This window comes from Henckelia pumila, chromosome 1, assembly GCF_033568475.1.
Source record: "Henckelia pumila isolate YLH828 chromosome 1, ASM3356847v2, whole genome shotgun sequence".
Taxonomy (NCBI): domain Eukaryota; kingdom Viridiplantae; phylum Streptophyta; class Magnoliopsida; order Lamiales; family Gesneriaceae; genus Henckelia; species Henckelia pumila.
This window is the reverse complement of record NC_133120.1, coordinates 89868027-89882505: the sequence shown is the minus strand read 5'-3', so window position 1 is coordinate 89882505 and position 14479 is coordinate 89868027. Positions and strand designations below refer to the sequence as shown.

The following is a 14479-nucleotide window of genomic DNA, read 5'->3' as shown; positions in this document are numbered from 1 at the left end:
TCGTAATACTTCATTCTTCCATGCATTTGCAACAGAAAGGAGAAAACATAACCATATAGACAGAATGAAATCAACTGCTGGATCATTGGTTGAAGACGAAAATGGTATTGCTGGTATTGTGATTGATTATTTTCAGTCCTTATTTCTTTCTAGTAATCCATCACTTTGGACCTTGAATGATGTGATGGATTTGGTGGAGGTGAAAGTTACAAATGATATGAATAGAATTCTGATGGCTCCTTTATCGGCTGGAGAAGTACATAAAGCACTCTTTGATATGCATCCCTCAAAAGCCCCAGGTTCGGATGGATTCACAACATTATTCTTCCAGAAATCTTGGTCGCTCATTGGAGAGGAGATCACTGCTGAAGCACTGTCTATTTTGAATGGGAAAGGTGATGTGTCTAAATGGAACGCCACTTTGATTACGTTGATTCCAAAGATTCTGGATCCCACATATCCCAAAGACTTCAGGCCCATTAGTCTTTGCAATATCTGCTACAAAATTGTTTGACCAATAGATTTCGGAAGGTGTTGCATCAAGTCATTGATCAATCTCAAAGTGCATTTATTCCGGGCAAACTTATCACAAATAATGTTATTATTGGTTTTGAATGCATGCATTGGATTAGGCACCACAATAAACGGAAAAATGGTTTTGCAGCTCTAAAGCTGGATATGAGTAAGGCTTACGATCGGGTTGAGTGGAAGTTCCTTGAAGCCATCATGCTGAAAATGGGGTTCGCTCCGAATTGGGTCGGTCTTATTATGCGTTGTGTCACTTCGGTTTCTTACTCTTTTCGCATTAACCAATCTGTTTATGGAAATTTACAACCGCAGAGGGGTTTACGTCAAGGTGGCCCCTTATCCCCATATCTATTTGCATTGTGTGCTCAGGGATTTTCTACAATTCTCAACAATGTAGCTGAGCGTAGATTTTTCAGGGGAGTAAAAATAGCTAGGAACAGTCCCATGGTGTCTCACCTTTTCTTCGCGAACGATAGCCTTATTTTTTATCGGGCTAACCCTCATGAGTGTGCCAAAGTTAAAAGATGTATTGACCGATATGCTGAGGCATCGGGACAGGTAGTTAACTTTGACAAATTTGCCATTACCTTCTGTCCTAGCTCTTCTTTGGCTGTCATTGGTAGGGTGTAGGAAATTTTTGGCATTCCAGTTGTTGGTGGTCATGATTTATATTTAGGCCTCCCAACCTTTTCTATTAAAAGTAAACAAATTCAATTCGCCAGCCTAAGGGATCGAGTATTTAAGCGAATTAATGGGTGGACCTCAAAACTGTTCTCAGCTGGAGGAAAAGAGATCCTCATCAAATCAGTCCTTCAAGCAATTCCTTCATATGCTATGTCCTGTTTCAAGATTTCGTTCTCTTTGTACAAGGACATAGAGAGATTGTGTGCCAAATTCTGGTGGAAATCATCCAAAGATAGTAATGGTATGCATTGGGCCTCTTGGGATAAATTGTGCTTACCTAAACAATCTGGTGGTTTAGGATTTCGTAGCATGATTGAATTCAATAAAGCTTTATTAGCTAAACAAGTATGGCGAATAATTCAATACCCAGATTCTCTTATGGCACGCTTACTGAAGTCAAAATACTTTAAACATGGAGATATCTTGGATGCCCCGAGAGGATCGAACTCTTCTTTCATCTGGAAGTCCATCATTTGGTCTCGGGAGTTGATTTCTAAAGGTCTTATTTGGAGTGTGGGGGATGGTCGAAACATTCATGCTTTATCCGATGCTTGGATTCCAGGGATAGCTTCTGGTAAAAGTTCTGTGGTGGGCAATGATTTTCAAGGATGTAAAGTGGCAGATTTCATTAATCGTGATGGTCATTGGGTTGAAGCTAAATTCAGAACTGTCTTCCCTAGTTTTGAAGTTGAGGAAATTCTCAATATCCCTTTATTTTCAGGGGGAAGGGTGGATCGTTGTGAGGCCCACGTCCTCAGGCCCAAATGTCACCCCGGCCCAATACCTTATTATATTTAAAACTCTTTTATTCCAGCATTGGGTGGAACAGAGATGTAAGAAAAAGATAATTAGCTGAAAAACTTTTCTCTATCGTTCTATCTCTTTATTAGTACGATCGTGAAGTCTCACTTGGAAGGATTCTTGTAGTGACCCTGCATGGAATCACCTACTAACTGGCAACTAATGTCATGCATTAAACTTAATACAGTAATATACTTAACAGAGTAAAAACGTGCGGAAACTTAACCATAAATTACATATCAGCCTAGTAATATAATTCAGGCTTAAATCTGTAGTGATACAACCATATCGAAATTCTTAAAAGTAAACATTATACAGCTATATCGAATCCTGCTGTATAATAAAATCCTCAAGGCTCCTGCTCCCTAGTCCTGACTTGAACTACCAGCTCCGTCCATCCTGTGACCTGCCCCATGGAATAGGGTGTCCAAGATAACAACTAGGACGTGAGCGCTACGCCCAGTACATAGACATGAGTAAACATATGTATATAATGCATGCAACATGATGACTGGTACAGGGTCATCTGAAAAATCATGCTCAGAACCGGCGCCATATGAGTGCTGCCACCGCACAGATCAACCTCTGGGTGCAACCACACTCGTCTAGTACACCAGAGTAGACAGACATAAATGCCCCCGCCGTCGCGGTACTCTCAGTGACAGACTATCGAGTATAGAGCTGAGCGGCTCTATAGTCAGGTATAACAAGGAATATGTTCAACGTGTATATGCACATGACATATGAGTATAGAAAACGGTAAATCATACATCATGCCATATAATAATGCCAAATAAATGCAACATATAAACATGTATACTCGCTGGCAATCTCAATCAATGTGTACGTACCTCTAGGCTAGTTCAAGTATAATAGGATCCTAGGTTCCAAGCCTATATTCAAAAGTTCACCGTATCACTACATAAATTCTATAAGCCTTAACTAAGCTAATAAGTACTCCCAAAACTTAAATAGATTCCCGGACCATACCTTCGTCCGTAGTTAGCCCTTTGGAGTCGCTAGTCCCGGATGACTATAACCACACCTTGGTTATTCCAGAACCTCTATTATAACTGATAGGGCCCTCAAGTGTATATCTCACACTATATAACTGAAGAAGGAAACTCGGGAATTCGTAATTGAAATGAACTCAGAACTGCCCTATTTATAGCCAAATTTCTCGGCCAGGATCGGAACTTCCGATTTCGGGATCGGAGCTTCCGATCCAGCTCATTGCGTGCATGTCTGCCACGCCAGGATCGGAACTTCCGATCTACAGATCGGAGCTTCCGATCTGCTCTATGATCGACACTTGTCAAAACTTGCGACTGAGTCATCGATCATTTCTGGCAGCTGGGGATCGGAACTTCCGTTCCAGGATCGGAGCTTCCGATCCGATCGGAGCTTACTATCCGGGATCGGAGCTTACTATCCGGGATCGGAGCTTACTATCCGGGATCGGAACTTACTATCCGGCCCAAAATTAAAAAGCTCAAATTTTACTTCTGAAGTCCAATAACACTCCGAAATTGGTTAAATACCAACTCTTAATCATGTTTAACATATTATTATCTTAAAATGGTATCTGGGTTACTACATTCTCCCCACCTTTAGATATTTCGTCCGCGAAATAACATCTAAAGACAAATCAAGATAACAATATGAAACATCAAACCATGTCTTATTAAAATAACGGTAATTACATCTTACATGGTAATCAAAATTACAAAGCAAACAACTCAGGATATTCTGCTCGCATACGACTCTCAGTTTCCCAAGTTGCTTCTTCTACGCCTCGGCGCTGCCACTGTACCATCACAAGTGGTATAGTCTTGTTCCGAAGAACTTTCTCTTTCCTGTCTAGGATACAGATTTGTCGTTCAATAAAAGACAGATCTGGCTCTAGCTGAATATCAGTAGACCGAATCACATGAGATTCATCAGCTATGTACTGTCGAAGCAACGACACATGAAAAACATTGTGTATACTGGAAAGAGATGGCGGTAAAGCCAAACGATAAGCAACATCTCCGATCTTTTCCAGTATCTGGAAAGGCCCAATGTAACGAGGAGACAACTTGCCTTTCACACCGAATCTCATCACCTTCCTGAAAGGTGATACTCGCAGAAAAACATATTCACCAGGCTCAAACTGAAGTGTCCTGCGACGAATATTCGCATAACTGGCTTGTCTATCTTGAGCAACTTTGATCCTATGCTTGATCAAATCTACCTTGTCTACAATCTGCTGCACCAATTCAGGACCCTCGACTTGCCGTTCCCCGACTTCATCCCAGAATAACGGAGTACGACACCGTCGACCATACAATGCCTCAAAAGGTGCCATATCAATACTACGATGATAACTGTTATTGTAGGCAAATTCAATCAAAGGTAACTGATCCTGCCAAGATAAACCAAAGTCCATGACAGAAGAACGTAGCATATCCTCCAGCGTACGAATAGTGCGCTCTGACTGCCCATCAGTCTCCGGATGATACGCAGTGCTCAAACTTAGAGTGGTACCCAACGCCTCCTGAAAACTACCCCAAAAATGTGAAGTAAATCGCGGATCTCTATCACTGACAATACTCACTGGAATCCCATGTAATCGCACAATCTCCTGGATATATAAGCGTGCCATGCGATCATAAGAATACTCCCGGTTATAAGGAATGAAATTTGCTGATTTTGTCAAACGGTCAACGACAACCCAGATAGCATCACACTGACGTGAAGTCATAGGCAAGTGGGTAACAAAATCCATAGTCACGTGCTCCCACTTCCATTCGGGAATCTCAAGATTCTGCAGTAATCCACCTGGTCGTCGATGTTCAGCCTTGACCTGTTGACAAACCAAACATCTCGAAACAAATTGATACACACTTCGCTTCATCCCCTTCCACCAGAATCTAGTTCGCAAGTCCTTATACATTTTCATACTTCCAGGATGAACTGATAATCGACTCCTGTGAGCTTGAGATAGAATATCATTCCTGAGCTCCGCAACATTAGGTACAACCACTCTATTGGATAGGCACAATAAACTATCTGCCTGAAAATGAAATCCAGATGTATTAACTCCATTGGCTAGACGTGCCAATCGCTGAGTCTTAACATCAGATATCTGAGCATCTCTGATCCGAGAATATAATGCTGGCTCAGATAGAATAGTATACAAACGAATCTCATTCCTCCCTTTCTTGTGCTTGAGCGTAAAACTCAATGAACAGCACTCTTGAATCATATGAGATATTTCATTAGTCTGAAGTGCAGACAGTCTCACCTGCCGACTCAAGGCATCAGCAGTAAGATTAGGAGAACCTGGATGATATTTGATTTCACAATCATAATCCTTCAGGAGATCCATCCAGCGTCTCTGTCGCATATTCAACTCTGCCTGAGTGAATAAATACTTCAAACTCTTGTGATCCGTAAATATCTCAAATTTCTCGCCATAAAGATAATGTCTCCAAATCTTGAGCGCAAATACAATGGCGGCTAACTCGAGATCATGCACTGGATAGTTATTCTCATGCGTCTTCAACTGTCGAGAAGCATAGGCAATAACATGTCCATGCTGTGTCAGCACACATCCCAACCCCTGACCAGAGGTATCAGTATAGACAACATATCCTCCTGATCCAGAAGGTAGAGCTAACACAGGTGCAGTAGTAAGACGTCTACGCAGCTCGTGAAATGACTCCTCACAATCCGAGGACCAAATGAAGGCAACATCTTTCCGTGTAAGCTGAGTCAAAGGCCTTGCCAACTGTGCAAAATTCTCGATGAACCGACGGTAATATCCAGCTAGACCCAAGAAACTACGAATCTCAGCAACCGTTGTCGGACGAGACCAGTTCAGCACTGCCTCTATCTTACTAGGATCAACAGATATCCCTTCATTAGAAATCACATGACCGAGAAATACTACCCGATCAAGCCAGAATTCACACTTGCTCAATTTCGCATATAGCTGCTTATCTCGTAACGTCTGTAGAACAATCCTCAAATGTTGTGCATGCTCATCCTTGTCATGAGAATAGACAAGAATATCATCTATGAATACGATGACAAATCTATCCAGATAATCTCGAAATACCTGATTCATCAGATTCATAAAGACTGCCGGTGCATTCGTCAAACCGAATGGCATCACCAGAAACTCATAATGCCCGTATCTGGTCCTGAAAGCAGTCGTAGATATATCTGAGTCTCGTACCCGCATCTGATGGTATTCAGATCTAATATCTATCTTCGAATAAACAGAAGTACCCTGTAGTTGATCGAACAGATCATCAATCCGTGGCAAAGGATACTTATTCTTGATGGTGACACGATTCAACTGCCTGTAATCAATACATAATCGCATCGATCCATCCTTCTTCTTCACAAACAAAACAGGTGCTCCCCATGGAGAAACACTCGGACGAATATATCCCTTATCAAGCAGATCTTGCAACTGCTGTTTCAATTCCCTCATCTCGGACGGTGCCAGACGATAAGGTGCTCGGGATATAGGCGTAGTTCCTGGTACTAGATCAATACCAAATTCAACCTCTCGAACCGGAGGAAAACCAGGAATCTCATCAGGGAATACGTCAGGAAACTCGCTGACAACCGGTAGCTGATCAATACCCGTACTACTCATGGACATATCAACTGCATAGATGAGGTAGCCCTCCCCACCTGACTCCAAGACATGACATGCCTTCAGAGCCGAAACAAGTGGCATTGGAGGTCGCGCACCCTCACCATAAAAATACCAGCTATCACCCTCAACGGGATGAAACTGTACCAGACGCTGATAACAATCCACAGTAGCGTGATACAAAGTCAGCATATCTATTCCCAAGATACAATCAAAATCCGTCATCGCTAATATCATCAAATTAGCCGATAACACATTACCCTCAAATTCCAGAAGGCAACCCATCACTAGACGCTTAGTTACTACCTCCTGCTCCAACGGAGTAGATACAACTAAATCCATATCTAATGATACGTAAGGTAATCTATGTCTCTTAACGAAGCGACTAGAAATAAAGGAATGCGATGCTCCAGTATCAATTAATACAAGTGCAGGAATACCACATAACAAGAAGTTACCTGCCAACATGCGATCGCTTCCCTCAGTATCCTGCTCCTGAGACAGAGCAAACACCTGCCCTTGAGTCTGGGGACGAAAACCAGAAGAACTCTGTGGTGCTGGCTGCTGACGTGGAAAAATAGAAGCATGAGATCCAACCTGGGATCCCGATCCACTAGCAGAACCCATACGCTGAGGACAATCTCTCCGCAGATGTCCCTGCTGACCACAAATATAACAAGCCCCAGTAGCTCTCCGACATGAAGCTGCAGGATGCTTCCCCCCACAGTGGCTACAAAACTCCTCCTTCTTCTTCTTCTTCCCAAAGTGGAAAGTACCTCGTGAACCACGAGAACCAGACGAAGTAGTAGGAGTAGAAGAAGACGTAGGTACAGATGGCACAACAGATTGAGCTCGAGGCTCAACAAATCCACTAGGCTGTGCTGGCATCATCAATTGTGCACGCCTGTTGCTGGTCTCCACAAGACGGCAACGGTTCACCAAAGTCTCATAAGATACCGGGTCATCACAGACGACAACCTGTGCGTAGATATCTTGGTTCAGGCCTTGCAGAAAGATATCATACTTCGACGCATCACTCGCATTAATATGGGGACTGAAAGGTAGCAGATCAAGAAATCGCTGCTGATACTGATCAATAGTCATTGATCCTTGCCTCAAAGTAAGCAGCTCCATAGATCGTGCTTGGCGAACAGCCGGAGGAAAATACAATTTCTGAAACTCCCGACAGAAATCCCCCCAAGTCACCTGTCCTCTCTCAGTACGTGCCTGAGCAACCTTGGCATCCCACCAAAAACGTGCTCTATCCTCTAGAACGAATTCTAGAACTTCCAGTTTCTGCTCCTCAGTACACTCGAAAGCTCGGAACGTGCTCTCAAGTTTAGACATCCAGCTTCTAGCTTGTTCAGGATTCTCGCCTCCCACTAAGGGTTTCGGTCCTACCTGCATGAACTTATTAATAGTATAGCGACGTCGACCCTCATGAGGACGATGTTGATCATCCTGATGATGATGGCGACGATGATGATGACCACCTCCCTGGCCAACACTACCGTGACTCTCGTCAGCCATATCCTGAAAAGAATTGCACATTAAAATCCCAAATGCGCAAGAATTACTCAAGACTAAACTAAATCCCAAGTACTAATCCCAAAATCTATGCATGCTCTGATACCAAAAATGTAGTGACCCTGCATGGAATCACCTACTAACTGGCAACTAATAGCATGCATTAAACTTAATACAGCAATATACTTAACAGAGTAAAAACGTGCGGAAACTTAACCATAAATTACATATCAGCCTAGTAATATAATTCAGGCTTAAATCTGTAGTGATACAACCATATCGAAATTCTTAAAAGTAAACATTATACAGCTATATCGAATCCTGCTGTATAATAAAATCCTCAAGGCTCCTGCTCCCTAGTCCTGCCTTGAACTACCAGCTCCGTCCATCCTGTGACCTGCCCCATGGAATAGGGTGTCCAAGATAACAACTAGGACGTGAGCGCTACGCCCAGTACATAGACATGAGTAAACATATGTATATAATGCATTCAACATGATGACTGGTACAGGGTCATCTGAAAAATCATGCTCAGAACCGGCGCCATATGAGTGCTGCCACCGCACGGATCAACCTCTGGGTGCAACCACACTCGTCTAGTACACCAGAGTAGACATACATAAATGCCCCCGCCGTCGCGGTACTCTCAGTGACAGACTATCGAGTATAGAGCTGAGCGGCTCTATAGTCAGGTATAACAAGAAATAGGCTCAACGTGTATATGCACATGACATATGAGTATAGAAAACGGTAAATCATACATCATGCCATATAATAATGCCAAATAAATGCAACATATAAACATGTATACTCGCTGGCAATCTCAGTCAATGTGTACGTACCTCTAGGCTAGTTCAAGTATAATAGGATCCTAGGTTCCAAGCCTATATTCAAAAGTTCACCGTATCACTACATAAATTCTATAAGCCTTAACTAAGCTAATAAGTACTCCCAAAACTTAAATAGATTCCCGGACCATACCTTCGTCCGTAGTTAGCCCTTTGGAGTCGCTAGTCCCGGATGACTATAACCACACCTTGGTTATTCCAGAACCTCTATTATAACCGATAGGGCCCTCAAGTGTATATCTCATACTATATAACTGAAGAAGGAAACTCGGGAATTCGTAATTGAAATGAACTCAGAACTGCCCTATTTATAGCCAAATTTCTCGGCCAGGATCGGAACTTCCGATTTCGGGATCAGAGCTTCCGATCCAGCTCATTGCGTGCATGTTTGCCACGCCAGGATCGGAACTTCCGATCTACAGATCGGAGCTTCCGATCTGCTCTATGATCGACACTTGTTAAAACTTGCGACTGAGTCATCGATCATTTCTGGCAGCTGGGGATCGGAACTTCCGTTTCAGGATCGGAGCTTCCTATCCGGGATCGGAGCTTACTATCCGGGATCGGAACTTACTATCCGGCCCAAAATTAAAAAGCTCAAATTTTACTTCTGAAGTCCAATAACACTCCGAAATTGGTTAAATACCAACCCTTAATCATGTTTAACATATTATTATCTTAAAATGGTATCTGGGTTACTACAATTCTAGCCGAGCCCTCTTGCAGTCAAATAAACTTCGTCACCGAGTAGAAAATCATAAGTAGTCGAGTATTCGATTGATATCTTTATGATCTTGATTTTTATGTTATATACTTATGATCCAATCTGGAGAGTTAAGCCAGACATTATGATCCAATCTGGGGAGTTAAACCAGATATTTATGATCCAGTCTGGGAAGTTAAGCCAGATACTTATGATCCAGTCTGGGGAGTTAAGCCAGACATTATGATCCAATCTGGGGAGTTAAGCCAGATAATATGTGTGAAATTTTGAACTCGTAATTACTGTGATTATTTTAAGCAGTATCATTCATATGTATAGCTCTTTCAGATGAGGATGCAATTGAGGATCAAGAGTCTGCTGAATTTTGGGGTTGGTGAATGGCTTGGAGTGCATAGTTGTTGTTTTTCTTCTTTTTGTTTAGTTTGAAACATTTTATTTAAATTTCTAAATAATCGTTCTTTTAAATTGTTTGAAATAAGTTAGTTGCTGAAATCATTTGTTATGGAATTGTCAGACATTCTGTTTTGTTTTGGGAAATAAATCTCGTTTATTTTCAGGTTTAGTGTTCTTTGAAAATTTAGTTAAATTGTATATTACAAGAACACTGTCAATGTTCATGCCATACAACTCGGGGCGTGACAATCCTCGCTATTGGAAATGGACTAAAAACGATTGTTATTCAGTGAAGACAGGTTACCAACTTGAACGAGGAGTTTTTCTACCTCACACGAACCATTCATCCAGCTCGCTTCATTCGTGGCAGAACACTATCTGGAACCTCAAGATTCCCCCTAAAGTTAAGATTTTCATTTGGCGAGCTGCACTAAACTTTATTCCCTCGGAACTCAATTTAGCAAGACATCATGTCCCTGTCTCAGGAGTTTGCTCTGTGTGCAAAAATGGTTTGGCATCCACATGCCATTCTATATTTTTCTGCTCATTTATTCGATCAGTGTGGAAGCAAGGGCCTTTGTGATCATTCCTCCGTGAACGTCGTGAGTCTTCTTTTATCGATATCATTCTTGGAATTTCTGAGACAATCTCTAAGGTTGATTTGGGTTATTTTTGTACATTATCTTGGGCGGTGTGGGGAGAGTTATGCCGCAGAAAGCATGATCCGTCCCTTCTTGCTCAGCCTTTTGGTTTTGAGTGGGTTAATTCTTTCTTCAAGAGTTTAATGGTGCTCGATTGTTATCGCTTAGACCGAATTTATCTGTTTCTTCTAATTCCAATTCCCGTTGGGTGAAGCCACCTTCTGGCCACTTTCGACTCGATGTCGACGCGGGTTTTGATGATATTAAGGGCAGATTCTCGGTTGGAATCATTATCCGTGATTGTAATGGAGAAATTATTGCAGCTCAAGTCTCTCCCATTCGCAACCCTGGTTCGGTAACTCGAGGAGAACTATAATTTATGGATTACGACTTTGCAAGCTTTGCGGATTGGATAATATCTGGATTTTCTCAGACTCTTTGGAAGCAATTAGCGCGGTGCATGATAACTCGGTGTGGCTGGGCCCAGTGGGTCACTTGATTGCCTATATTCATGATTTGTTGTCTGAGGATATCTTCTTGGGTCTTAATCATATGTCGAGAAGTGCGAACATCATAGCTCACAATCTTGCCCCCTTCGCTTCTTCGCGTTCACGTCCAGCTACTTGGACCTTCTCTGGTTTTCCTGTTTGGCTTAGTAATATTGTTTTTAAGGACATTGGTGTGTAATGTGTAATTTTCTTTAAAAAAAAAAAGAATTTACAGAAAATTTAAAAAACTATTTTTCGTGATAAAAATAATTTATTTTTTGCTTTTAATCAGCTGATTATTTTTGCCTATATGCAATTATACATAGAACAATGTTATGTGTACAACAAAATTTGTACACCAAATCTTACAATTCAAAAAAATCAATATTAAAAATTTCATTTATCAAAATCTCAAGATACATTAATAAAAAATCTCGCGCTAAATGACAAAAGATCATGATATAATTATTGTAAATATTGTTGTACATGATATGTGTTGTACATGTAGTATTATTATTATACATATACGTAACAACAATTCCAAAAAAATGATATTATATGTGATAGACTATTTAATCTAAAAATTTTAAAATATAGATAAAAAACGAATGGATATAAAAAATTAAATGGTCTTTTCATGATCAAACAAAAAAATTCTAATAGGGTGGTTGTTTTGCCTATATGCATAAATACATATACATAGATGCATAAAAATGATATTACGAGTGATAAACTATTTAATCTAAATTTTTTAAAATATAGACAAAAATACGATTGTGTTTAAACAAAATTTCAAATAATCGTGATCAAACCAAATCTAAATTTTGTTTTTAATAGAATGATTGTTTTTAAATAATTGCACTATTAGGAGTAAATTATAAATTTGTTTTTGTTGGACATCGGGTATATATGTATAGGAGGGGTGAACATACGCTTAAGATAATTTGAATAAAAACAAAGAGTTGAGTGGATGTAAGTTCACTCAACTAATTTTCTCAACTTCCGGGTTTGGTAGAACAACTAAAAAGTGCGGAAATATTTCAAGATCTTCAGTGAAAATATATACTTAAATAATAATTAAATCAAGCAGGATAACATAGAAAATGCAGAAATAAAAGTAAAGCATAAGTTATGGAAGTTCGAAGGCTGAATCCTTCTATGTATCTTCTTCTTCCACACAAGAAGTAATTCACCAGAAATTTTGGTTATTACAACGTCTTACAGCACACTTACTCCAATATTAGAAATTATAAACTATCTAACTTGGAACTCCTAGATTTCGACAAGATAAGATTCAAAGTTATTATCAAACTTTCTATGAGTTCAACTCTATATGACATTCACTCTATTGACCCGCATCGTGATTACCTATTAACTAGAGTCTTAATTAAGCATGCAATGATAATAATTAAAGTAATAGCGAAAATAAACCAAAATGTTAGATCGACATAATACAACCGATAAATAAATCCAAATAATACAACTCAATCTAATCCAAATACAAATAAAATACAACATGGGAGCTAACTCGATTTGTTAATCCTGCCTTGGTCACCAACTAAATCCCAAGTCTTCGAGTGAACCACATGCAATTATCATGTCGAATGTGGTGTCCAATAAACACAAAAATATATATGTGAGTGAACTATGCTCAAAATGCAAGTACGAATAACATACAAACATGATGCATGCATAATGATTGACTGAGTATCCATATATAGGAATACTGATCAAATCCTGCTCAAACTGGTGCCTAGATATGAGGAGTACCATCGGAGACTCAAACCACTAGGTACATACCCTCACTCCTAACTGGGTGTGGATCTACAATGTCCCCAAACACTAGAACCCGCTCGACCCGTCGGCACTGTGACTCTCATCGTCTATCCGTCCAAACAAGGGTTGGGCGACCCTATTACATTGGATTATCTCGAAGAAGATACATGCTCAATATGATCTATGGACATGCAACATAATATACCAAAGTAATAACAAGTATCATGGCATACAATATGCAACACATAAGCATGCATACCCGCTGGCTATCTCAGTCAGTACTTACGTAGCTCAACAACTGTCCTAGATATCCAGACATCTATAATCCATCACTGCAAGTCAAGATAATCACGCATCACTAATACTGATCTAAAAGTCTTAACTAAGCTAATATATACTCTTTAATACTAAAAGAGATCTCGGACTATACATGCGTCCGTCGTCAGTCTACTGATGGAATGACCCCAAAACTTAGGCACAAATCTACTACGATCCTGGAAACGATACGTCGCCTCCTGATAATCGAATACTACACCTAAAAACCCTAAAAGCGAACTAGAATCAATATATATTAGGAAGAAATGAGCAAGAAACGAGGAGCCCTCGACCTCTATTTATAGTTTGCGATCGGACGCTCTGATCTTCTGGATCGAGCGTTTCGATCCCCCTTCGATCACAACATGTGCGACGCGTGTACTAAGCTTGTGACATATGTTACGCCAGTATATCGGGTATTTCGAACGGGACTTCATACGTTCTGATCCCTACCACGCATCGATTCTTCTCCAACACAAATTGGACACCTAGCTGTGGGAGTTCAGATAATCCGATCCCACGTTCGGATTGTCCGAAGTTACGAACGCACCCCGACCCTCAGAACTCAAGCCTCTGTTTCCAAAGAGTTCAGACCCTCTGATCTTTGGGTTCAGATCATCCGATCCACCTGAAAACTTGGAATCCTCTGGGCTATTATCGAGTGTTCTGAATCTTTAATCATGTTTATACAATTAATCACAAATTTTTGGAATCGGGTTACTGCACAAACTCAAATTCCGATATTTGTATTTTAAACGGGTTGACCCGTCTCACGGATCCGTGAGACGATCTCACAAGAATCCTACTCTAATCTATATCTATATCTATATATATATATATAAAAACAAGAAAGTATGCTAAAAAAGAAAAAAACAAGTATTTTCCCGCCTAAAGTTTATTCTAAAATTAGTAAAAATATTGCATAGTTAAAAATAAAGATATTGTTGAATTTAAACTAGGTAAAGATAATATTCAAAATAAAACAAATATTATATTATAAGTGATAAAATATGTTATTCAAAAATTTTAAAATATAGTTAAAATACTAGTGATTTTTTTTTAAAAAAATTAAAATATTATTTTTCTTGATTCAACAAAATTGA

At 40.1% G+C, this 14479-nt stretch overlaps 1 protein-coding gene across 1 annotated transcript; it reads left to right on the top strand.

The window, feature by feature from the left end:
- The first annotated feature begins 678 nt into the window (after nt 1-678).
- On the top strand, nt 679-11484 carry LOC140868010 (uncharacterized). The gene is made up of 6 exons (XM_073272900.1): nt 679-1147; nt 1205-1951; nt 10082-10132; nt 10321-10455; nt 10935-11147; nt 11231-11484. Exons 1-6 carry the CDS (start codon nt 679-681, stop codon nt 11482-11484), a joined length of 1869 nt encoding a protein of 622 aa, XP_073129001.1.
- Nucleotides 11485-14479: the final 2995 nt, after the last annotated feature.

What these genes read in the sequence shown, in the direction of transcription:
- LOC140868010 (XM_073272900.1), top strand. Translation starts at nt 679, where the DNA reads ATGAGTAAGGCTTACGATCGGGTTGAGTGGAAGTTCCTTGAAGCCATC. An exon ending in AGAGTCTGCTGAATTTTGGG is followed by an intron (nt 10,133 to 10,320) that starts GTTGGTGAATGG and finishes GTTTATTTTCAG; the next exon opens with GTTTAGTGTTCTTTGAAAAT. An exon ending in CTCTCCCATTCGCAACCCTG is followed by an intron (nt 11,148 to 11,230) that starts GTTCGGTAACTC and finishes GGATTTTCTCAG; the next exon opens with ACTCTTTGGAAGCAATTAGC.